Raw genomic sequence first — 23,506 nt, forward strand, 5'->3', positions numbered from 1 at the left:
AAAGTGTGTTGAAATTGAAAAAAAAACAAACGCATTTTGTGTATTTGGGGGAAATGTGTTTTTACGCCATTCGCCCTGGGGTAAAACTGACATGTTATATGTGTTCATCAAGTCGTTAGGATTACAACGATATATAACATGTATAACTTATATTGTATCTGGTGGCCTGTAAAAAATTTAAACCATTGTCAACAAATATATGTCACTTAAAATCGCTCCATTCCCAGGCTTATAGCGCTATCCTTTGGTCTATGGGGCTGTGTGAGGTGTTATTTTTTGCGCCATGATGTGTTCTTTCTATCGGTACCTTGATTGCGCATATATACGACTTTTTGATCGCTTTTTATTACAATTTTTGTGGATTTGATGCAACCAAAAATGCGCAATTTTGCACTTTGGGATTTTTTTGCGCTGACGCAGTTTACTGTGCGAGATCAGGAATGTGATTAATAGTTCGGGCGATTACGCACGCGGCGATAGCAAACATGTTTATTTATTTTTTTACTTTTATTTATAACCTGGGAAAAGGAGGGTGATTCTGACTTTTATTAGGGGAGGGGGATTTTTATTAATAATGACACTTTTTTTTTTTTAACTTTTACACTTATACTAGAAGCCCCCCTGGGGGACTTCTAGTATAAGTGCACACTAATCTCTCATAGAGAGATAGGCACTCGTTTACTTCCGGCTGCTGCAGCCGGAAGTAAACGAGTGCCGAGCCGGGGACGGCGCCATCTTGGAGCAGTCCCCGGCCGTCTTAAGAAACGGAGATCGGCGATCTCCTCCACTAGACACCAGGGAAGTGCTGCAGCCGGTAATCGGATGCAGCTGTCATGTTTGACAGCTGCATCTGATTACTGTATTAGCGGGCACAGCGATCGGACCGTGCCCGCTAATACCTGCGGTCCCGGGCTACAAGCGGCACCCGGGACCGCCGCGGTTCAAAGCGGGGTCGCCGCGCGGCCCCGCTCTGAACGTCCTTAACGGCAACAGGGCGTAAATATACACCCTTTGTCGTTAAGGGGTTAAAAGTTGAAACAGTGACAGTGAAAAGATTTTGAAACAGTGACACTAAGTATAAAGGTCTCTAGCACAGTGGCTCTTGCCATTACATTTCAAAATGAAAGTACTGAGAAATCTGGAATCAGCAAAGCTTTATGAGTGCTGTTACTTTTTATTTTTGCCAGTTTTGTCGTAGCTTCCGAAGTCCACCTAATAAGTAACTTACATTAGCCAAAAATAGACCAAACAGCTCCTGTGTTATTTAGAAATGGAGAAAATACAATGCTGGCCCTCTAGGAAGAGGTTATATAGAGAAAGCAGAATACATGTGGAATCCTCAGAGAAGGATAATACTTACAAAAACGTAAGCAAAAACACAGGTGGAGAAATCAAAATCAAAAATCTTTATTAGAAGAGATATTACAGTGTGCAGGAATTGCAGGTTTTCTTCACAGTTTACAAAGCTTTAAGGTGGAGTCACATTGGCATTTCAGAAATGTGGACATCCCCAAAACGAAAGCCCAGAATCCCAGGCCTAGCCAGATTCTATGGCTACAGCTGGGTTATTCTCCCCAAGCATTGCTCAATTCTAGATTGTGTATTTTTTCAGCCATGCTTAAAACATATGGAGGGAGATTTATGAGGCAGCCTTATAATAAGATATGTCATTTCTTACCCATAGCGACCAGTCACAGTTCAGTTTTAAGAGCTAATTAATATCCGAAAGTGGAGCCCTGACTGACTGCTATAAGCAACAATGGCTTACTATAAGGATGCCTAATAAATCTCCCCCATGGACTCTACTTCTAAACTCCACATCATCGGACATTTGAGGAAAAATTTTATTGTGGAGCAAACACTACAATTAAAAAAAAGTCTGACTAAAGACGTCTGACTGTTCTTACTTCACAACAGAACAGCCTTTTGTAAGCCCAGTTATTCACAGAATGAACATTCAATGGGTGCATCTACATGTCAGTTTGTTGTTTTTCTGCTGTAAAATTGGGCCAAAAAAAAGCCATAAAACCAGCTAAGCACAGGGACATCAATTTACCTGCAAATACAAAGAGGTCCAACAACCAGACTGCCTGCAGCTTTGAGATCATCAGATGCTTGCATACTTTGTGACATCCATTCACTCTAACTTGACAAACAGCATACAAACTTTAAATTTCCTTCATAATCCAAAATGGGACAAACAAAAAAAATCACTAGTAAAATATCTCTCTTCCTTAGCATGTGTACAATATTTCCATTCTACCCACATGGCTCAGATTACATTCTGAATGCCAGTGTATAGTGAGTAAGGAGTAATATTAGCATGTCTATACAATAGATTTTACAATTGCAAGTGAAGTGACACGGTAGGATTAGCCTTTCTAACAATAATTATTTTTAATATTTAAGCTTTAAAAGGGTACCTGTCACTTTCATACTGCCTGAACCATGAGTGAACTGAGTGGTCCCTGGTGACTTCTGCCTGCCCCACTGACCTTAATAGATCTTTCCTTATAGACAAAGAATAATGGCTGGTAAGGAGGGGAGAGGCCATGATTTTGGTAGCCTGAAAGATGACTGGTTCTCTTTGTATAATTTATAATAATTAGTCCAAATTAATAAAGAAAGTAATTTAGCATTCATAGATTGAAATGAATAATCTGATTTTAAAAAGCTGCTTTCAATTCCCACTTAAAAATAGGTTATCCAGGCAACACAATTTTTTTTTGTGTTAAGCAAGGTGGCAAACGCTGCAGCCAGTGATGGCTGAGCAAGACCTTCCTGCTGGGTCAAATAAGTCTCGGAAGTAGAAAGCAGAATTACAATCTGGAGACCTTTGGTGGACCCCCAGCCAAATTAGATTTTTAGTGCCTGGATAACCTCTTTAATTATTCCTGAAAGAAAATCACAAAACTTAGCTGTATGCTTCTAGGAAGCAGGTGACCGTATGTAAAAATGTAAACTACACTTCTGCTACATTGGCAGTAATGTTATTGGGAAATATTTTTGGTCAATGAGAAAAAAACCTGTCTGAGACTTAAACAGGTCAGATACTGAGACTATAGAAATGTATGATAAATTACGACAACTTTGCATCAAATTAAAAAATAAAACCAAACAGGATCTTTACAGTAGAGTTTTATGGTGACATGGCCTACAAAGCAAACTGCTCTTCCTGCTTGCACATGAATTGCACCTTCTCAGCAGCAATATACATTAAACTTCACATTTAAAAAAGACAAAGGATGTATGTTACACTCCACTTTATGCATGAAGCAAGGTGTATATATGCAAGAAGCTGTATAACCATAGGGACCCTATAATGTGACAGGAAGTTGTGCAGACTTTCATTAATGCTAATTCTTTAATTAAAAAAAAGATAATATATTTAGCCAATGCATACGGAAAGAGATCATCATAACAATAGCAGTGAACAGCAAATTCCAAAGTAATAGTGACTACATTTATCTCAGTATACCGCTTGTAAATGAGCTGCAGACGACAGACTGTAGTAATGGGTTGGAAATTGGAATGTAAGATCTGCTTCATTATGCCAGCAGATAACTCCCATTTCCAGTGCAAACAAGAAGGATCTGTAATGTCCAATAAGCAACTAATCCTGTACTATATATATATATATATATATATATATATATATATATATATATATATATATATAATCTTTATCTTCACTCTTCCATGCCCTATTCCTATTACAGAGCATTCATTCCTTTGCACAGCGAATATTCAATATAATTAATAAACTGACAACTGGACCACTTCCAGCAAAGGAGAATGTTCTGTGGCTGTCTGTCACATCAGTACAAACAGTGTCAGAGCGGCTACAGCAGTTAGAAGACAGCATCATCTTGTGAAATGGTCCAAGTTTCATGATATCATGATGCTGGAGCCACTCCACTGACACTGAGCGCAGCAGGAATCTGGTTATCAATTACCTGCAATGATTTGCATATTAGCCATAAAGACAAACTGCCGACTGCTGCAGAAAAAAACACCCTGCAACCAGGTAACACAGAAGAATGATGGTATGACACATTTCACACACCTACAAAATTGGGGGGGGGGGGGGGGGAATTAACACAAAAGAACACAGCAATTTCCTCAGCTTTTTCAGTGACAAGTATAAAAGCAAAAGTGAAACTTGATTCCATATACACTTCCAATTATTGTTAATGGACAAAGGTGCTTTGTTGTGGCTTTTTAAAGAACCACTTAAGTAAACAGAATAAGGTGGTCAGTAAAAAATATGTCTACGTAGCTGGTTAATAGACCACTTTGTACTAACACTAAACATACATTCAAATTTGACAATCAACATCATCAAAGCTTACAAAGCAATAGCTGGAGTGATTTACAGACATACACCAATTTGAGGAGAACATAAAGAAAAGCATTGCAGTTAATAGCAGATTCCTTGAAGTTTTACTTAAAAACTGCCAAGATCCTTTCTGAGGATAAGTGATCTACGCTGCTGTCATTAGACAATGCTGTATTTAGAACTCCTCTCCATTTTTACTCGTGCTTAATTGTGATTTATATACATTCTTTGGTTTACATAAGAATACGTAGAGTAACATATAATGCCATAGAATATATAACAAATTCCTACTTGCTATAGAAAAATTTAAAATAAAAAATCTGCAATGAATCTTATTTTGTACATGTTGTTTTCTTGCCATGGCAATGGAATAGAAACATTATCCTGGAGAAAACATTAAAACGCCATAAATTAAAAAGAGTAAACAATTGTAAGAAAGTGTGCTGTGCAAAGTATCTCCCCCTACAATACCTTTTATAGAATTGTTAGGCACTGTGATTTTTTTTTTTTTTTTTTTCAATTTGGAGTCAACATTTAGGTTCCAGTTTCACAATGAAGACAAACACACAAAAACTGAGATAAGAAGGAACAAACAGTGCAAATCTTCAAAGGTTTGATGTGGATCCACCAACTACCGAAGCCCTGACCAGCTATGGAGATAAGAGGCCCATCCAGCTGGTCGTGCAGCAGACTCCTCTTCCCCTAAAGAGCAAAAAAAAAAAGAAACATTTGGGAATTCATGCAGCAAAACGTTCCAGAATTACACAATAGGAGACATTTGTGAAGGTTGCCCCGGTTGGCGTACGTCATGGAGAAGGTGCAGATTCTTACCTTCTCCCAGCGTACGCAAGGCCTGCTCCCGCACCTGATTTATGAGTGGTAAAAGGGCAGGGCTTTATCTAAGACTTGCATGGCAATACGCCAGTCTTTATGAATGTGCAATGTGTCAAACATAGAATGCATGGTGTGGATAAAATTTATTTAGTGCTACCATATGAACTTTCCTCTACAGTAGAAACATTTTCTAAGAAAATGGGTTGGCTAGTACAGGTTGTAAAAGCACCAAACTAGACCTGCATGATATTAAAGGCACAAAAATAAATATTGGTGTTTCTGTACTCTAGCCAAAAAGTAGCTTTTTTTGCTTTCTCCTCCTTCCTTCTTTCTTCCCTCGTCAGGGGTGGGCTAGGGTGGGATGAGTAATGGGTTTAAGATTCTGGTTGTGGTCTGAGAATTTGCTACTGTGTATAATGTCAGTGCTAAGACGATTTTATTATTCCTTCCTCTTGTATAAGGAAATTTTAAATAAAAATTATCTAAAAAAAAAGTAGAATAAAGAAGAGAAATATGAATAAAATGTGAATTGATCCAACTATAATGTTACGTGAATAATTTTTTCATAACCTCAATAGTATTGTACAATGTATACATATGATAATCTTTCCCAGTCTCCATAAATTTTAAATAAGGATGGTCTGAACCTGCCGAGGTTCGGGTTCGTATGAACCCAAACGCTCGGCATCAGATTCCCACTGTCTGCCGGCTCCGTGCAGCGGGTGGATACAACGGGGGGACCGCCTGGAAAACTGGGATACAGCCTATGGCTATGGCTGTATCCCAGTTTTCCAGGCAGTCCTCCTGTTGTATCCACCCTCTCCACGGAGGAAGAAGACAGCGGGAATCATTGCAGAGTGTTCGGGTTCGTACGAACCCGAACCTCGGCAGGTTCGGACCATCCCTAATTTTAAAGCATTAAAAGGGGTTATCCAGGATTTAAAGAAACACAACTACTTTCTTGCAAAAACAGCACCACCCTGTCCTCAGGTTGTGTATAGTATTAAATGTTAGCTCCATTTATTTTAGATGTTGGTTTTCCAGCTCCGTTCCATTAAACTGAGGACAGGAGAGATTGTGTTTCAGGAAGAAACTGGTCATGTTTTGCTAAGCCTGGATAACCCTTTTAATGCAATGCACCATTGTGATCACACTAATATCCTACCCTGGGCAATGGCAAAAAGTTTTCCTTTCTCTTCAGGACTCAATTGCAACATGGTATCGATGACTGGAAGAAGACGCTGCCTTTCGCTGCCTGCCTTCAGGAAAATGAATTGCAGCAGAACATTTTTGAGATATTCCAAATTTGCAACAGACTTTTCTCTTTCTTGATTCCTTTCTAGACGGCGGACTTCATTCTTGAGAAGCTGTAACAGGAAAATGAGGTCACTCAAAATGTAAAACACAACAACAAAAAATTAATAAAGTGACGTTGACAGGGGAAATACATATTTCTGCTGCTGCAGCGGCCATTGCAATGTTGTGTTACAAGACATCCATTAAAATTAACACAGTGCACGTTTTTTCATTTTTAGCATGTATCTGACATCAATAAATTTCCAACATAACAGAGTTAAATGGACTGGCAAGGAGACTTACTGTTATTTGCTCCATGAGCATAGCATTAGTTGCCTCAGTCTCGTGCAGAAGACCACTCAGATGTTCAACACTCTTTAATGTTGTGGTGAGTTTTTCAGTTAATTCTTCCTTAGAAAGTTCTGGCTGCCACTGAGGAATGTCTGCCGCTGAAAACAGGCACATGTTATAAGCAAACAATAAAAAACATCAATACTTGAAAAACTAAAGAGCCTTCAGAGCTGTCAGTCCTTATCACTACACCCGTGGACTGCAGCAACTGAGGGGTACTGAAAATAAAAGTTCTTTTTCAATAATGAAAGGATTCCTGGACTAAGACCTGCAAATTAAACACTGCATTGCCTTAGGGTACAAACACACACACCGTGTACACAGCCTATTTACTGCTGCGATACGCAGCAAATGCGCAACAAATACGCAGCAAATACGCAGCAGATTAGATTTAAATAACTGAACACAGCATCAAATCCGCACCACCAAATCTGCTGCAGATCTGCTGCGTATCTGCTGCATATACGGTGTGTGTGTTTGTACCCTTAAAGTGAATTTGTTCCACACTACTAGTACTGTTAAATAGCTGTTAGATCAAAGGAAACAGATGGTAGCTTTCATATATCAGTCAATACTTCTATATCCCATTTCAAAGAGTCAAAAAGGCTTTCCCGAGCTCTTAACTTCTGAAGGCACCTCCTCGCTCCCTCAGGAGTCATTCCAGCTTACTGCACTTCACAAGGTAGGGAAACTCTCTTTCCACCAGAGAATAAAAGCATTTTTGTACATTCTGGAAGCACTGACAAAGTAATGAAAGGTATCCTTTGTCAGCAGTTTGGAATGTAAATTGCAGATGGCAGATTTCCTTTAAAAAGAGAGTCCATGACCACTGCTGATATGTCCGTTTTAGTTAATACCAGTCACCCTCATAATATATAAATTATGGAGATTGTTAGAACTCTGCACTGTACCATTCCTCTGTTATTCCTCCTAGAGAATTATGAATAAATAGACAACTGGGTGTTGCCATTTGGCACAGTCAGCACCAGTTGGACAATGCCACACTTTGTAAAGACACACCCCTATGACAAGGAAAATAATAAAACCGAGTGATCAGTTTATTCATAAATTGTACAGAAATACGAAAGAAACCGTAGAAGACAGATGACCCAGAATTGTTACTTTATAAAGAAAAAAAGTATATAGTAAAACAGACATGTCAGGAGATAGGACAGGTCCTCTAACACGTACCTGCCTGTGACCAGACTATAAGCAGAGAATCATATGACAGCCCATTACATATTTAGCTCCAGGTGGTAGGACAGACCACAAATGCTTATACTGGGAAAAGCTGCCTAAGGAGTCCTGTACTGAGTACCCTGCTGGCAGTCTCACAGCACACAATCTATGTGCCATATTTAATCCTAACATGATAAGAGGTAAAAAAGACCTTAAAGTATGTCGATTGCTGAACTAACAAGCCAGTGTCTAAGGATAAGAATCTATTGAGCACTATGACTCTTTAACCTATTTAGACTTTTATTCGATATACCATTTACTTAGGTTTAATGGTCGAATCCTGTGGCCACTTGCTGGTTTTGTTTCATCTTTTAAAAAGAAATACAATGTTTACCAGTTTTTGATTCTGAAGCATTAAGGAGCTGTTCTAAGGTAGCTGCATATGTGCTGGCAGAGGAGACTGATTCATTATCCGTGGTTTCCATTCCTTCACCTTCCTCCCTGGCAATGGAATATAAATCCAGGATATGAAGATCAGCTGGTCGCCTTTCCCGTGAGCTTTTCAGAGGCTGCTGAGAACCTGAGGGACCTTAAACAAAGAAAATATAGAATACGCAAGAATGTATAACTAATAACAAGAAACACAAGAAAATGGACAGCAGGGAAATGCCTTTCCTTCCTACACCCCTCCTCCTGTTTTTACATGATGAAAGCAAACGTGGAAAAAAACTGAAACAGCCGATCTACCTCATAATAATTTGGCTTCTGAGAACCCATACATTCCAACAGTCCAGAAACGTTACATAATCTGGAATCCAGAGACGGACAATGTGCAAATACTGTACAACCAATTGAATCACCTATAATATAGCACATGGAACTTGAGCCTGTATATGTTGAGATATTATTCATATTTATTATGGATGAATTATATTCATAATCTTTGTTTCTGGTAATGATATCTTATTATAGGTCCTCTTGGGTAAGTTACGTTCCCTTAAGATATTTAGGTGTTTTTAATGTGAAGTGTTGCTCTTTTGGCTAATAAAGGATATTGTTAAATTTTAGAGCTGGAGAGGGTACAAAGACGGGCAACTAAACTAATAAGGGGAATGGAGCATCTTAGTTATGAGGAGAGATTAAAAGAATTACATTTGTTTAGTCTGGAGAAGAGACGTTTAAAGGAGATATGATTAATTTATTTAAATATATAAATGGCCCCTACAAGAAATATGGGAAAAAGATGTTCCAGGTAAAACCCCCTCAAAGAACAAGGGGGCATTGCCTCCACCTGGAGAAAAAAAGGTTCAATCTCCGGAGGCGACAAGCTTTTTTTACCATGACAACTGTGAATCTGTGGAACACAGGATCTGGTCACAGCAACAACAGTAGAGGGCTTCAAAACCGGCCTAGACAAGTTCTTAGACCAAAATAATATAAATGCATATGTATAGAACCTATCACCCCTCCCCCTTCCCTGTATCCATCCCCTCCTTGGTTGAACTTGATGGACATGTGTCTTTTTTCAACCGTATTGATTATGTAACTATGTAACTATGTGTTTCATATACAGTGGTACCTTGGTTTAAGAGTGACTTGAATTAAGAGCGTTTTGCAAAAAAACCTCACAGTTTTTCAAAATTTATACTTGGTTTAAGAGCATTGCTTTGGTTTAAGAGCTCCCTGTACTGGGTGGGAGGGGGAGTGGGGGAGGGGCATTGTCTTCATAGCCTGGTCTACAGCCATGTACTCTGACCCAGGAAGTCTCCCTCACCTTCCAAATCATAGCAGATCCACTTCAGCTGGGGCTTACATCAGGGGACAGGACTGCGGAGGTAATCTCCCCATAGATGTAACCGCTCTCTCTCCAGACAGAGTGCTGCATGTATGTGCCCACATCTGCCCTGCTCATTCCTTCATACTCACTGCAGTCTCTGCAGTCCCATCCTGTCCATTCCTGATGTAATGTTCCTGCACTTACACTTAGCCATTCACACGGCTGCTATAATATGCCTGCACTTACACTCAGCAATACACACTGATGCTATAATGTGCCTGCACTTACATTCAGCCATTCACACTGCTGTTTAGAAAAGTTTTGGTCCATGCTGAACACCCCCCCTTCCCCATTGCTGTCATGTGACCACACAGACCTCTGACAGCAGCCCTGCTACCGCCCCATACTACGCTACTGCATTATTGGGATCTGCAGTTCCATCCTGTATCTACAAACTGCTGCTATTTTTTCAGGTTTATGCACTTACTATACATTATACACCACATGCTGATTGCTATACTGCACAGTAACTTATAACATATTCAGCTCAGTGTTTGTTTCATCTGTTCTACATGTTATTCTGAATATAAAATCATTATTTTTGGGATGTGGGACCAATTGTATGCATTTCAGTGATTTCTTATAGGAAAATTTGCTTTGGTTTAAGAGTAGATTTCGATTACAAGCACGGTCCTAGAACGAATTATGCTCGTAATCCAAGGCACCACTGTATTTGTGAATGCACTAACTTTATGTTCCTTTCTTTTCTCTCTTTTATTGGGACTTGCAACATATAAAATAGTATGTGGAACTTGTCATGTGCAAGTGACACGTTGCTGAAATATTTTGTACACACTTGTCAAACCTGCTAATCTGTATATTCACAAACACATGGCTAGTTCTCATTTGTCTTCCACACAATTCCCAGCTGAATACACATGTTCCTACAAGGGTTATCATTTTACACTTTATTGACATAGTAAGAATTCCTATTAGTACACTACAAAAAATAGAAGGACAGTCAAAGGGACATGTCACAAGTTTTGGCCAGTCAGGATCTGAGACTTCCCCCTCTGATCTCTTGCTACTACTGGTAGGGGAATGCAGCAGAGCTCTTCTCTCCCTAGCTCCCTGAGATCTCCATCGCATTGCTTAAGACAACATACATTATAAAAGTCTATGGACTCATCTCATGCATTTTTTTTTTTTTTTACAGGGACACTTGGCCCCCTGTGTTTTTTTCCATTCTTCCTTGGTGGCGTTTCTTATTCAGTGACCTTTTGCATATCTGATTTTTTTTTTCCTGCACCCCATCAAAAAGTTGATTAAAAATAAATGAAGGAATAGCATAGAAAATGCAGAAACTTTCCCAATGTTGTAATGCAAACTTTTTAATCATTTCCAGGCTGCATTGTTTTTGAAGCAAAAAAAAAAAGGCATTTTTTTCTACACTTCTATTCCTAGAGGCTGGGGGAGGGGTGGGGGTGGGGAGTGAGAGGGGACCTTTTTATTTTAGCGCTCGATTTCCCCTCATTCCTCGCTCAATGCACTGTGCTATTACATGCACGGGCAGTGAGCAAGGAGCAACAGGAGGGGCCACCTGAATGATCCTTAGATTGTTTGGGTTGTCCATTGAAGTCAGCGGCGGTCTACTGCTGTTGCACCTATTACACAGAGCAATGCGCAGCAGACCATCGCTAACAAAGTTGGGACCTTTCAGTGTGTTGAAATACAATGATCAGCTGAAACTGTGCATGTTAGCCGATTGTTGCCTTTTAACATGCACTATTACATTGAACATTTAGTAAGGCTGATAATCTTTCAGTGTAATAGGGCCTTAATTGAAGTGAAAGATAACAATGCCAGTTCCTTCCTGAAACTGTTTTTAGGGTGGCACTAGATTCATCATCAAGATTATGCTGCTGTTTAGAGGTCATGTGCGCATCTAACTTTGCTTCATAATCATTAAAAAGACAGCATAATGCTCAAAATCTGGTATCAGTGGAGATGCAGGGTATTAGCAAGATTTAGGTGAAACTTACTTGTAACAGGAACCTCACTCTTAACTTGAAAAAGTTGTGCTTCCACTTTGGACAGCTGCTGCTGTAAAGTCTCCACAGTCTTCCTGTGATCATCCTGCAGATGTCTCACTTGGTCCCTGAAGCTGTTCCGCTGTGCCTCATTTTGGGCACTCAACTGACTGACTAATTGAGCATGCTCAGTCTTTAGGACCATGTTCTCTGACTGGATCGTACACAGCCTGAAAAATAAAAGTAATTTCTCTTATGTGCCTATACATTACAAGAAAGGACTAGACCTGATTTTACATTGAAGTGGTGCAGAAAATGACAGTAAAAAAAAGTATCACAATTTTTCATACTTTTCGCATTTCAGGAAAATATTTCTGAATATATCACACTATAGCTGCAAGTCTAATTATCATGCCATAAAAATTATTTCAGAGTAAGGCTATGTTCACACTGCCTTTTTGCTGTCCGTTTAACATATCAGTTTAATGGGAAAAAAAGGATAAAATACAGATGCAAAGACGGATGCATTTATGTGTATCCATTTAGATCCATTCTTTCACCGATCGTACAGTGTGGTTGAGCACGGAGTCGACAGCCCTGCGGTTCACTCCTCTCCCCATTGTGTCTATGAGACCTGGATGGCCCCATAGACTTGCAGTGGGAGTCCGTCCTGGTCACACACACTACAGAGCTCAGAGTACTGTATCTCTACAATATCAAAAGTTTTTTCTTTAATGACAGGTATGCTTTAACAAAGTCAAAAATATGGTGAAATTGTGTATTGTTCTTGGAAGGCACTGAAAAAAATGAAATAAAAACTCTGCCAAAGATTATTGCGGAGTAAAGAGGGTAAAAGGGTTATCCAGTGCTAAAAAACGTGGCCACTTTTGCACCACTATTGTCTTCAGCTTGGGTGGGGTTTGAAACGCAGTTCCATTGAAGTAAATGGAACTTAATTGCAAACCACACCTGAACTGGAGACAAGAGTGGTGCAAAAGTGGCCATGTTCTTCTAGCACTGGATAACCCCTTTACAAAAGGCATAAATAGTCTGCTAATCCACCATAAAAATGATGAAGCCTAATGGAAGATAACTAAACACGTGACTGGCAGTAAATATTCCTAGCTTAAAGTGACACTGTTACCCCCTTTGTGCATTCTGACATCTCTACACAGATGTAAAGGGTAAATTTAGCTTTTTTTATACCTTATTTCATATCATACCATTGGCCATTGGTTGGCCAACGAAAAGGGGGTGGAGTCTAGACCTTTCGGCCAGCCTGTTCCAATGGCCGATGAGGGGGCCACTTAACACAATCTGCCGTTAATAAGAGATGACTTTTTACTTGAACAAGCACCATGACGTATGATATAAAATAAGGTATGAAAACCGCTAAATTTACCCTTTACACCTGTGTAGGGATGTCAGAATGCAAAAAGGAGGTGACAGTGTCACTTTAAGTCTTGTAAGGGTGACTCACTTTTCCCTCAGCTCTGCCTCCTTTGTAACCGTTTCCTGCAGCATCTTATTATGCCTCTCCAGCAGCATGTCATGTTCTGACTGCAGAGTCTGGAGCTCCGCTGTGTTCATCTGTAAAGTGTGCTGTGTTTCTTGGAGCTTGGTTTTCACTTGATCCAACACTGTCTGCAGGTGCTCCCTGAAGCCAAGAGAAGCAAGCAAAGGATTAGAGGATGTGCAAACAGTTCTAAATATGGCCATACAGATAAATATGCAGCTTTGGCCCAGTTCTAGCAATCTTTTTTTTTTTTTTTTCCTTTTCATCTTATTTTGCACTATTGGCTGAAAAAATTGTTGTTTCTAAATATTGCCCAGTATTTGGTTATGTGCACACACACAGTGTTCTGAGAAAATGTTAAATGTGTGTAATTTGCATTGTGTTTTTGGGATGGGTATTTACAAAAAACATGAAAAACGTAAAAAATTTACAAAAAAAAAAAAAAAAGGTTACAGGGCATTCAGTGGCTGCAGTGGTGTCCTATCTCACCCAGTGATTGGCTGAGTGGGCCATTCCTGCTATGACTTCTTGCCTTGGAAGCAGGCAAAAGAGAGAAGTAGCTGGAAACTGGATAAAACATCTACAAGAGCGGTGGGGTACCAGGGTTACACAAGTATGTATATATATTTTTTGCAAATATTGTGTATCATCCCAGCATGGTAAGATGGCCACATGCCCGGGATGGACCCCACAGTAAGGTCCATCTCGGGCATAAGGCCACCTTATCATGGTAGGATGGTACACACTTTTTGCAAATGGTAACCGAGAGCCTCACTATTTTTATGGAGGTTTTCTTTAGCGGTCGCAGTGGCTGCTTTTAGCAATTTTCATATGAATATTGGGTTTACATCTTGTGTTTTTGTGTACCTCTTTAAACTACATAGAAAAGTAAAAGACATTTTCCCACTGAATTCAGGTTTCATTGAGATATAAAATAGACATCTTTTGGGCATTTTACTTCACAAATGGAATCCCCAAAAAACTGTTTGGACATAACCTAAAAGGTCCAACCATCAGGCACTCATTCGTCAGCTGACCACATTTTTTTTAATAAATGTTTATTAGCAGCACATCTTGCGGTGTAAACAGGGCATATGCTGTCGACAATAACAGAAGTAAACAGCCGCGCAAACAATTAAAGAGAATAAGTTGTCAGCACTGGCGAGATGAGCGAATCTCGAGCAAGCGTCCGAACCAGAGCATGAGGCATTTGATTACTGGTGGCTGAAGTAGTTGGCTGTATCCATGTTTTCCAGGCAGCCTTAGGACTGATTTTAACTTCTTCAACCAACAGTAATCAAATGCTGTATGTTTGGGGTCTGCTGAACCAGAGGATGCTTGATGTTCGCTCATCTCTAGTCAGCACAAATGGCATTGCCTAGTTGGTTTGTTAATACAGTTTCCTACCTTGTCTTTGGTCCATGAATTGTGCTTTCTAAATGCCTGCAGTAATGGCTTTAACTGGGAGCACTGTGTGTGCATATTACTCCTAGTAGGTTTGGGGAACAAGCCATTTCTAGTCAAGGCTTTCTGCCCATAACCACACTTTGTAGGTGTGCTTGACAGGCAAGGAGGCTTCTATGACCCAGCAGTGAGAGACATACATCTCTTCATCTGTCAATCTGCAGAGTGGGATTATGGGCAAAGAACCATGACTAGAAATGGCTTGGTCTCCGCCCCAATGCTTACATAGATGTAATGTGCATACCCCGTACACCATATTAAAACTATTACTGCATTTAGAAAGCGCAATTACCAGACTAAAGGCAGGAAGTAATAGGCCTAATAGACACTGCGTTGCTTTTACTATGTCAATCATGCCGACTAGTCCTCTTTCAACAATTTCAGAAGGGGGGCGCTCACTCCTGACAACTGCCCTGTGTAAACTGTCCTTTCCACTAGCGCTGATCAACTTGTTTATAGTCAGACAACTGTCTCGCCATGCAAATACAGAAATACAGAATACTTGTGGTGGCCAAGAACACCTAAGAGATAACATCTGCCACTTTTATGCACTCAGGCTGGGATCAAACATAGTATTTTTTTTTTTTTTAAATAAACAATTTATTGCAGTATGATGTCCATATTTGACAGAAATATGTGACATAATTATCAAAGAGGTTTTACATCCATTGCATTTTCACAGCTTAAACATAGCCAGAAGACATAGCTCTTTTGCCCTATCCCCCTAAAGAGTCACGAGAGATTGCGCCGTGTGGGGCAGTGTTATCTAGAGTCCATAAGAACTTATCTCTGTGGTTTCCGTGAGGAGGTGGTGAGACATCTATAAAGCTGTTGTTGAGAGGACGAGTCTCACAGTCTCTCCTACGTCCTCCGAGGCCAGAGGGTGATTTGGGCAGAAGAAAAATAATATTTTAAGATAGAAGCTCGAACCTAACAAGAACCCACGAAAACAAACTATGCTAACAAAAAGAAAAAGAAAAAAAACAAACTAAATGCTTTGCTATATCATCATAACAATAGACAGTACAGAAAATATGAGCGGGTAAATGTGCCTTATACAGAAAGTTTTCATAATTTTGCCCTACTCAAGGGCGAAACAGTTTCACCGTAACCACTTAACTAATCGAGGTGGATGCGGGGAAACCAGTAAGGGAACCTCGGTCTGACATCAGGCCTGAGTTCAATAGTGAGATCAAGGTGAGCCTAAAAGTGAGGTTGAGACCCAAAAGCGAGAATGAGACCAACCAACCTTCTTTAACCGCCTATTTGTAAAATAAATGTCAGAGTTTCAGCGCTCCTAGAGTGCCTCCTTTATCTTCATTACAGTACTAGCTGGTGAGCCTGAAGTGTTGCATGGTTTGCGTCCGTTCAGTTTGGGACAGGGTGCGCTCTACAAAACTCCTCCACTTCCCAAAGAAATTCTTTGTGGAGGTTTCTTTTGTTTTTAGGACATGTAGTAGTTCCCAGTGCAGTGTGTCTTTGAGGGCGCCTATTGGGGGCATTGCATCCTGTATCCAGTGGCGTAAAATGCAGCGAAGAGCCAACAGAAGGGTTAGGTGGACGCCCTTATTCGCTACAAGCTTATCCGGTGTGTCATTACCAGAGGAGTATGGGATGTAGTGGAATATGAGACCTAGCGGGTCCATTTCTAAATTAACATTCCATGCATTGGCTATAAGGCCTCTAACTAGGTTCCAAAAGTTCTGGGTTGCCGGGCAGGACCAAAGTCCATGGAATAGGTCTGCTGCTGGGTGTTTACATTTCGGGCAATGCGACATATAAATGTGCGGAGGGAGGGCGTCTTGAAAAATTTAAAGCATAGATAGCCTTGTGGATCACTTTCAAGTGTGATTCTCGCAAGCGCTCATTGGAAGTGGCAGATCTCACAAAGGAGATACCTCTTAGAATTTTCCTGCCTAGGTCATCTCCCGAGAGTGTACCAGCCCAGCGACCCAGAACCTTATCCACCAGACCCTGAGTTGCCCTCTCAGTGAGCGTAGAGTATATTTGTGATAAGGACAGATGAGCTCCAGAGGGGGGTGAGTAGTTGGCCAAATTGGGCTATCTTTTCCGCTGAAGGGAGGATTTTAACCCTGTCTGTACTGAAGCTATACACTTGTAGGTATTGCCAATGCTGGTTTGCGGGCAGTCTGTGTTTACTAGAGAGCTCTTGCCAAGATAAGTACTTCCCGGCTTGAGGATCAATCAGATCTGCTATGGTGTTTATATGTTTGGCTCTCCACTCCTGGAAAAAGGGATTTGAGATCCCCTGTGGAAAAATGGGGTTATGCCAAAGAGGGAAACAGTTAGAGAGCATGTATGGTAAATGATATAACTTACAGACACCTCTCCACGTGGAGACTGTGTCTATTATCAAAACACATGTACGTAGATGTGAGGGGGTCTCCGAGTGTTTTGCGTGGAGAAGGACCGAGAGGGTCCAGGGAGCCGCAAGTTCAGATTCCAAATTAAGGTTTGAAAGATGACTAGTGCCAAACATAGTATTTTCATCAGTGCTTTTTGGACAAAGGCAGGAGTGGGTCCAAAACTGGAAAAAAGCACAAATCCTTTCAGAGATTTTCCTATGTTGGTACCACTCCTGTTTTTCGCTGAAATACTGAACCCAGACATTGAGCAGGGCATCAGTGGAATAAAAGCTATTTTGCTAGTTTAGACTAAATAGTAGTTACAATGTAAATTAATATTGTAGTTTAACCTGTGATAGGAAGGACAAGTTACCTTTCTTTATTAAAGGCCTCTTGTTCAGCTTGGGAGGCAGATTTATTCTTCTGTTGCTTTAACACATTATGAACACGGACTTTGTAGCTTTCAAATTCAGCTGTAACAGCAGCTTGTTCAGCCTGCAATATAAAGGGATGAAGTAAAAATGTGTGGCTACGTTCATGCACGTTAAAAATTTTAAAATGTAAAAATTGGGGAATGGATGTTGACCAGAACCAGGTGTTCTATCTGTTCCCGCTTTGAAAAAAACAAACAAACAAAAAACATAAGTTAAAGGGGTATTCAAGAAAAAAAAGGGAAACTATCTGGGCGAATTTATCCATAGTTTTGGTGTTCCAGTAAGTTCTTGAGAAACTGCTAATTTGCTCAAAAATTCGCAAATTTTTCTGTGTTTTGCCAAAAAAATTTTTTAACAAGTTACCCCACCTGCCTATTTCTGTTTGTGGCCAAACAGATAGAAAGATAGCTATACAGAGATGGCGTAGATATGACACTGTCTGTCTCTTATTTGTGCAGATTATCTAGTGTGTCCTATGAGATGTAGCCTGGCACAGTCGTTCTGTGTGTCACAGCTGTCACTTGAAGATAGGCTGGAGATGCATCTCATATGATACTCTATACAGTGAGTTAGGAGACAGAAATTCTATGTCACTAAAAGGAGAAGTCTGGGGAAAAATTTTATTAAAGTATTGTATTGCCCCCCAAAAGTTATACAAATCCCCAATAAACACTTACAGTATTACAGGAAATGCTTTTAAAGGACTTTTTCCCTCCACTTACTACTGCATCAAGGTTTCACTGCCTGGATAACATGGTGATGTCACGACCCGACTACCAGAGCTGTGCGGGCTGTGGCTGCTGGAGAGGATGATGGCAGAGGGATGCTCAGTGTCCCTCCAGTGCCCTGTGTCCCTTAGTGTCCCTCTGCCATCATCCTCTCCAGCAGCACAGCCCGCACAGCTCTGGGAGTCGGGTCGTGACATCACCATTTTTTCCAGGAAGTGAAGCCTTGATGCAGCAGTAAGTGCAGGGAAAAAAGCCCTTTATAAGCATTTCCTGTAATAAGTGTATATTTGGGATTTGTATAACTTTTGGGGGGCAATACAATACTTTAATAAACATTTTTCCGCGTACTTCTCATTTAATTATGACGTCTGCATTTATGTCGTCTCTGGCTTTGCAGAGGGGACAGAGTCCTAACAAATGTATAATGCATTAAGAGAACATGCATGCTACATCAACTAAAGAAGGTATACGTATATACAAGTGCTTTACATAGTGCAGCATATTAGAGAACAATGGGAGCAACGACAAAATAACATTTCACAGTGCTTCTTTATATCATTGAAAACATGTGCTGTATGCATCTATGGTTTTAGAAAGTACAGAGGAGTGTCATCCCTTATGTACCAGAGTAACTCAGGGTCTTAGTAACGGAGCACATTCTTACATGGGGGAGTGGAAGACAGGAAGTGTCACTGGTTCAAACAAAGCACTGTACAACAGGAAGCAAAAGGTCAATGGGTAACAGATGTGAACAGTGGGAAACTGCAAGCACAACTTGATTCATTCAGCTCAGCAGGATTAGAGGAGAAGGATTCCAATACTGTGTGTGAGTACTGGACAATGAAGAGGGCTTCAGGAAATACACTGAACAAGGAGATCTAGACTCATAGAGGTGAATAGACTGTAATATAATGTAAAGCCTGTTATTTCAGCTTTAAATTATATTATTATATTATATATATTATATTATTATATATATTATATACCATTATATTATATTAACAGCTACAAGTACTGTTACTCCTGAACAGTTTCAAGCCTCTCAATGAATTGTTTTTATACAGAAGCAAATATTTTGGAAATAGTGAAGATAAGTATATGACAAAGTTGTAGGCCTTTACATTACACATGCCTGTTTTAGTAAATCCTTGTATTCCCCATGAAATAGCAATTCTGGATTATTTTCTTCCATCTCTGGACTGTAATGAAATGTTAGAATAAACAATAGGATGTTACCATTCTCCAGGCATGTCCCCACAAAGTGCGTCACAGTCATCACTAAGGCCAAGCTCACACTGTGCAAAAACGGTGGAATTGGCGCTCAGTGTCCTGCAGTGAGTGAATCAGAGGGCACGCACGTCCACTCCCCGCTCACAGAGCTGACATGTCACTTCTTTGAGCGGAGAGGGGAGGAAGCGGATGCGTGTGCACCCTCTCATTCATTCACTGCAGGAGCACGGCGGGATTTCATGGCGGAAAGCTCAGCTGTTTTTGCTCAGTTTGAACTGGGCCTAACAGGACAATGTCATCTTGTGTTAGGGCACCCTTCTAACTGGTAACATCCAGCTGTCAATTTACAATTCTAGGAGGAAAAGCAGAGGAACAGGACAACTCTAAGAAAAAATGCTCCAGAATTTTCATTTCATGGGGAAAAGCTCTCAACCATATTACATTGATATCTCCCACATCTGGTTTATGATGTCAGTGCAGCAGCCTCAAGGTACAGCTACATCAGTGAATTCCAATGGCGTATTACACAAGGAAACGTAATTACATTTAGAAAAATGTCTATGACATACTGTGCAAGGAAGCATAATTACTTTTCATAAGAAAAAAAAATCAATGCTAATGAATTTTCTAGTCCCCAGACCTTGGAAATCTATTTCTGTCTCTACCTTTAACCCTTTTGTGGCATAAGTAATATATTACCATAAATTCCTGAGAGTCAATGCCTGACTATGGCAAACCATTTAAATAAAAAAAAAAAAAAATAACAAAATTGGTGGCAGGGTGGGTGAGGACTTTTTTTTTGGAGCACATTTATTGAAAATAATTTAACTTTTTTTTTCTGTCTCACTATGGTACTTCTATCCAAGCATTCTGTTTCGGGCAGAAGAGCATAGTAAATCATGCCTTTGAGTCATAACTTGTATACGCACAGAAGATGACCTCAACATACTGCAGTCAATAGAGGACAATGTTCAGGCCATTTAAATGGATAGGGCCTTTGTCTGTCCAAGCACGGACATGTAAGTATCCCATTTTTCTAATTACTATTTATTTTTATTATTTGCTTTCCCCCTAGTGTCCCCCTACGTCATCTTGGGTGCCTGGGTGAAAGATCCCGCTGATCCTTCCAAGACGGACTCACCAGATTCTGTACTAGGGGTTTTATTCTGGATTAAAAACAACAGATTTGAAATCGGGAAGGAATTTTTCCTCCCAAAATGATGAAACTGTTTTGTTTTTTTTGCCTTCCACTGGATCAACACCATAGGGTAATAATCTGAATTGGATTGACTGGTGATTGACAGCATCACAAACGATATAGTTATGTAAACATTGGCAAGTTGGTCCTATTATGCCCCCCCCCCACCCCCGGCCTATTATGGAACTGACCAGACCCAAAATGTGTAGGGGGTAAATAAAAAGCCTTCATACCTTTGCAGCTGTACATTCCTCTTGAAGCGCTAGTAGCTTTTGTTGGTATGTATTAGCTGCTCGTTGATGCTGCTCTGTCAGTGTCCTAAGTTGCTCTTGTACTTTGTGCTTCTCCGATGTCAGCTCTGCTACTTGAATCTAAAAAATAAATGTATAGTGTAAAATCAGCTAAAACACCTTTGCACTAATTTTTTTTTCATTATGAAGTTTCTAAACAGTCATTATTAGAAGTTTCCTTATATTTAGCTGCTACTCAGAAAGCTAGGATAAATCTTTCAAACAAAATTCATGCCGTCTCAGTATAACAGATAACAGCAAGGAGAGGAAGGGGGGGTTACACAGTAGCTCAAAGAGTAGAAGGGGGTAGAGAAGTCTAAAGGAGAGAGAGAAAGAGAAAGAGAGAGAGAGAGAAAGAGAGAGAGAGAAAGAGAGAAAGAGAAAGAGAGAGAAAGAGAAAGAGAGAGAGAGAGAAAGAGAGAGAGAAAGAGAGAGAGAAAGAGAGAGAGAGAGAAAGAGAGAGAGAGAAAGAGAAAGAGAGAAAGAGAAAGAGAAAGAGAGAGAAAGAGAGAAAGAGAAAGAGAAAGAGAGAAAGAGAGAGAGAGAAAGAGAGAGAGAGAAAGAGAGAGAGAGAGAAAGAGAGAGAGAGAGACATATACAAGCCAGTCTTCTGGGGAGAATCATATAGGGCCCATACAGCAAATGGCTGCATTTAAGAAAGAGAGGCTGAACAGTTTAAAGGGGGGAAAAAAAAGAATTTTTTTTTTTTCTTTAATAATTTTTAATGTTATCACTGTACTTTGAGTGTCTCATGTCCAGGCAAAGTGACTGTCTTTGCTCAGACTAGTATACATCTTGTCTTGATACATAAAGCATTTTGTATATTCATAGATACTTATATTTTTCTTTATCAGATTTTACTCAATACATCCAAAAACTAGATCATGAAATACTAGTAACCTCAGAAATGCTATTCTTTTGAGCATGTGTGAAGTAGACGAAGAAGCAGAACTAATGTATAAGCAATAATAGAGTAAGTAAATAAGTAAATAACTTTGCTAAGTAAATAGCTTTACCTTATAAGCTTCCAGATGTTGCTGACTCGCCTCCAGCTCTCCTTTCAGAGAAGCTTGGAGTATTAAATGATCTGATTCCTGGAACAGGCAGTATAATATTTGTATTAATAAAAAAAAAAATATCAGAAAACAATACCCCCATACAGTATGTGACACTACCGCACTGTGTACGTACCGCCTGCTTAGAATCAGCCAGCTCCTTTTTAGTTTTAACCAGTAACTGCTTCATCTTTGTGCTGCGATCCTCATGCTGTTCCACTGTCACCTGTAATGATGCTAGTAAAAAACAGACAAAATATGCAAATTTTATATTAATTTTACTTCAGTAAAATACCAGCATCAACCAGTCAACAAAATATCTTTCCTCAGAATACATTAGTACCATATACTGACTACTCACATTAAAGTAATTGGGTCTTTTGCAGAAGCACTCATATCAGACTGTCTACTGCAAAGTTATTCCTATATTTGTGACTCTATTTTTAATTAGAGGAGTATTTCCACCTCAACTAGTATAGTTAATAGTGTAGGACTCTTCAAATTAAATATTTTTGCAACTACATTCATTTAGCAAACTTGCCTTCTAATATGACCACTTCTTTTCTTCCCTCTGGGGACAGCTCATTGTCTAAGTTACCAACCACCATTCCGCTCTAAAAGCAGTGGTCAGGACGTTATGTATTGGTCAGACCACTGTTTTTAGACCAGAGCAGTGGTCGGTAACCTAGAGAACGAACCGTCAACAAGGGAAAGGGGAGGAAAGTTTGTAAAACTATTTATCTTGATTATTCCTACAAGTTGTGTTAAAATGAAAATACCCCTTTAAAGCAAGTGGGAACAAAAAGGTTTGGTGATGGTTATCCCCATGTGAAACAAAAGAATTAGTCAAGGTAATTAGCTTACATTCATCATCTGCGCCATTTTTGCCAAGTCATCAATTCAATTAATATAAAAATCAGGTGACTTGGTGCACTGGGGGAGGACTGAGCGCCAAGTGTGTTAGGCAAGTATATGTCTGTGCAGCCCCAGCAGAAAAATAAAAAAAAGCTGCATGCACGGAGTACCCCTTCAAGTTGGCCATATACATAAGGTATACAAGTTCTTACAATGTATCTAATATATAAGACCACAACCTGAGAGTCCCTCAACAGCTCTCATCAGGGAAAGGACTGGAAAGGTAACATTTTTATTCTGCGTTGTCCTCTATTCTCAAGAGTGAAATACTGTTGGACTTGACAGCCTATTCTCATCTCCCTGCTGAATTAAAGGGCAATTCCAGTGATTTATTTTCTTTCAACCAAACTGGTGTCAGAAAGTGCCAGGGATTTGTAATTTTTTAAAATCTCAAGTCTTCCAATATTTATTAATACAGTCTTCCAGTATTTATTAACATAGATAAAAATATGTAGGACATACAGCAGCCGATAAGTACTAGAAGACGAGATTTTTCAATACAAG

The 23,506-nt window shown here is 39.8% G+C and overlaps 1 protein-coding gene across 1 annotated transcript in view; it reads right to left on the reverse strand.

Moving 5' to 3' along the window:
- Positions 1-3,692: 3,692 nt before the first annotated feature.
- The window catches only part of GCC2 (GRIP and coiled-coil domain containing 2), a 43,945-nt gene continuing 24,131 nt past the window's right edge, over positions 3,693-23,506 (reverse strand). Inside the window, exons 14-23 of the mRNA XM_069970930.1 lie at positions 22,224-22,324; positions 22,049-22,126; positions 20,976-21,113; positions 17,526-17,647; positions 13,287-13,463; positions 11,819-12,036; positions 8,394-8,588; positions 6,773-6,918; positions 6,339-6,540; positions 3,693-5,041 (exon numbers count right to left, since the gene is read on the reverse strand). Of these exons, the coding sequence (XP_069827031.1) occupies positions 4,971-5,041; positions 6,339-6,540; positions 6,773-6,918; positions 8,394-8,588; positions 11,819-12,036; positions 13,287-13,463; positions 17,526-17,647; positions 20,976-21,113; positions 22,049-22,126; positions 22,224-22,324 (1,448 nt within the window). The 3' untranslated portion in view covers positions 3,693-4,970. The remainder of the gene's footprint in view (positions 5,042-6,338; positions 6,541-6,772; positions 6,919-8,393; positions 8,589-11,818; positions 12,037-13,286; positions 13,464-17,525; positions 17,648-20,975; positions 21,114-22,048; positions 22,127-22,223; positions 22,325-23,506) is intronic.

Source organism: Dendropsophus ebraccatus, chromosome 5 (genome assembly GCF_027789765.1).
Source record: "Dendropsophus ebraccatus isolate aDenEbr1 chromosome 5, aDenEbr1.pat, whole genome shotgun sequence".
Taxonomy (NCBI): domain Eukaryota; kingdom Metazoa; phylum Chordata; class Amphibia; order Anura; family Hylidae; genus Dendropsophus; species Dendropsophus ebraccatus.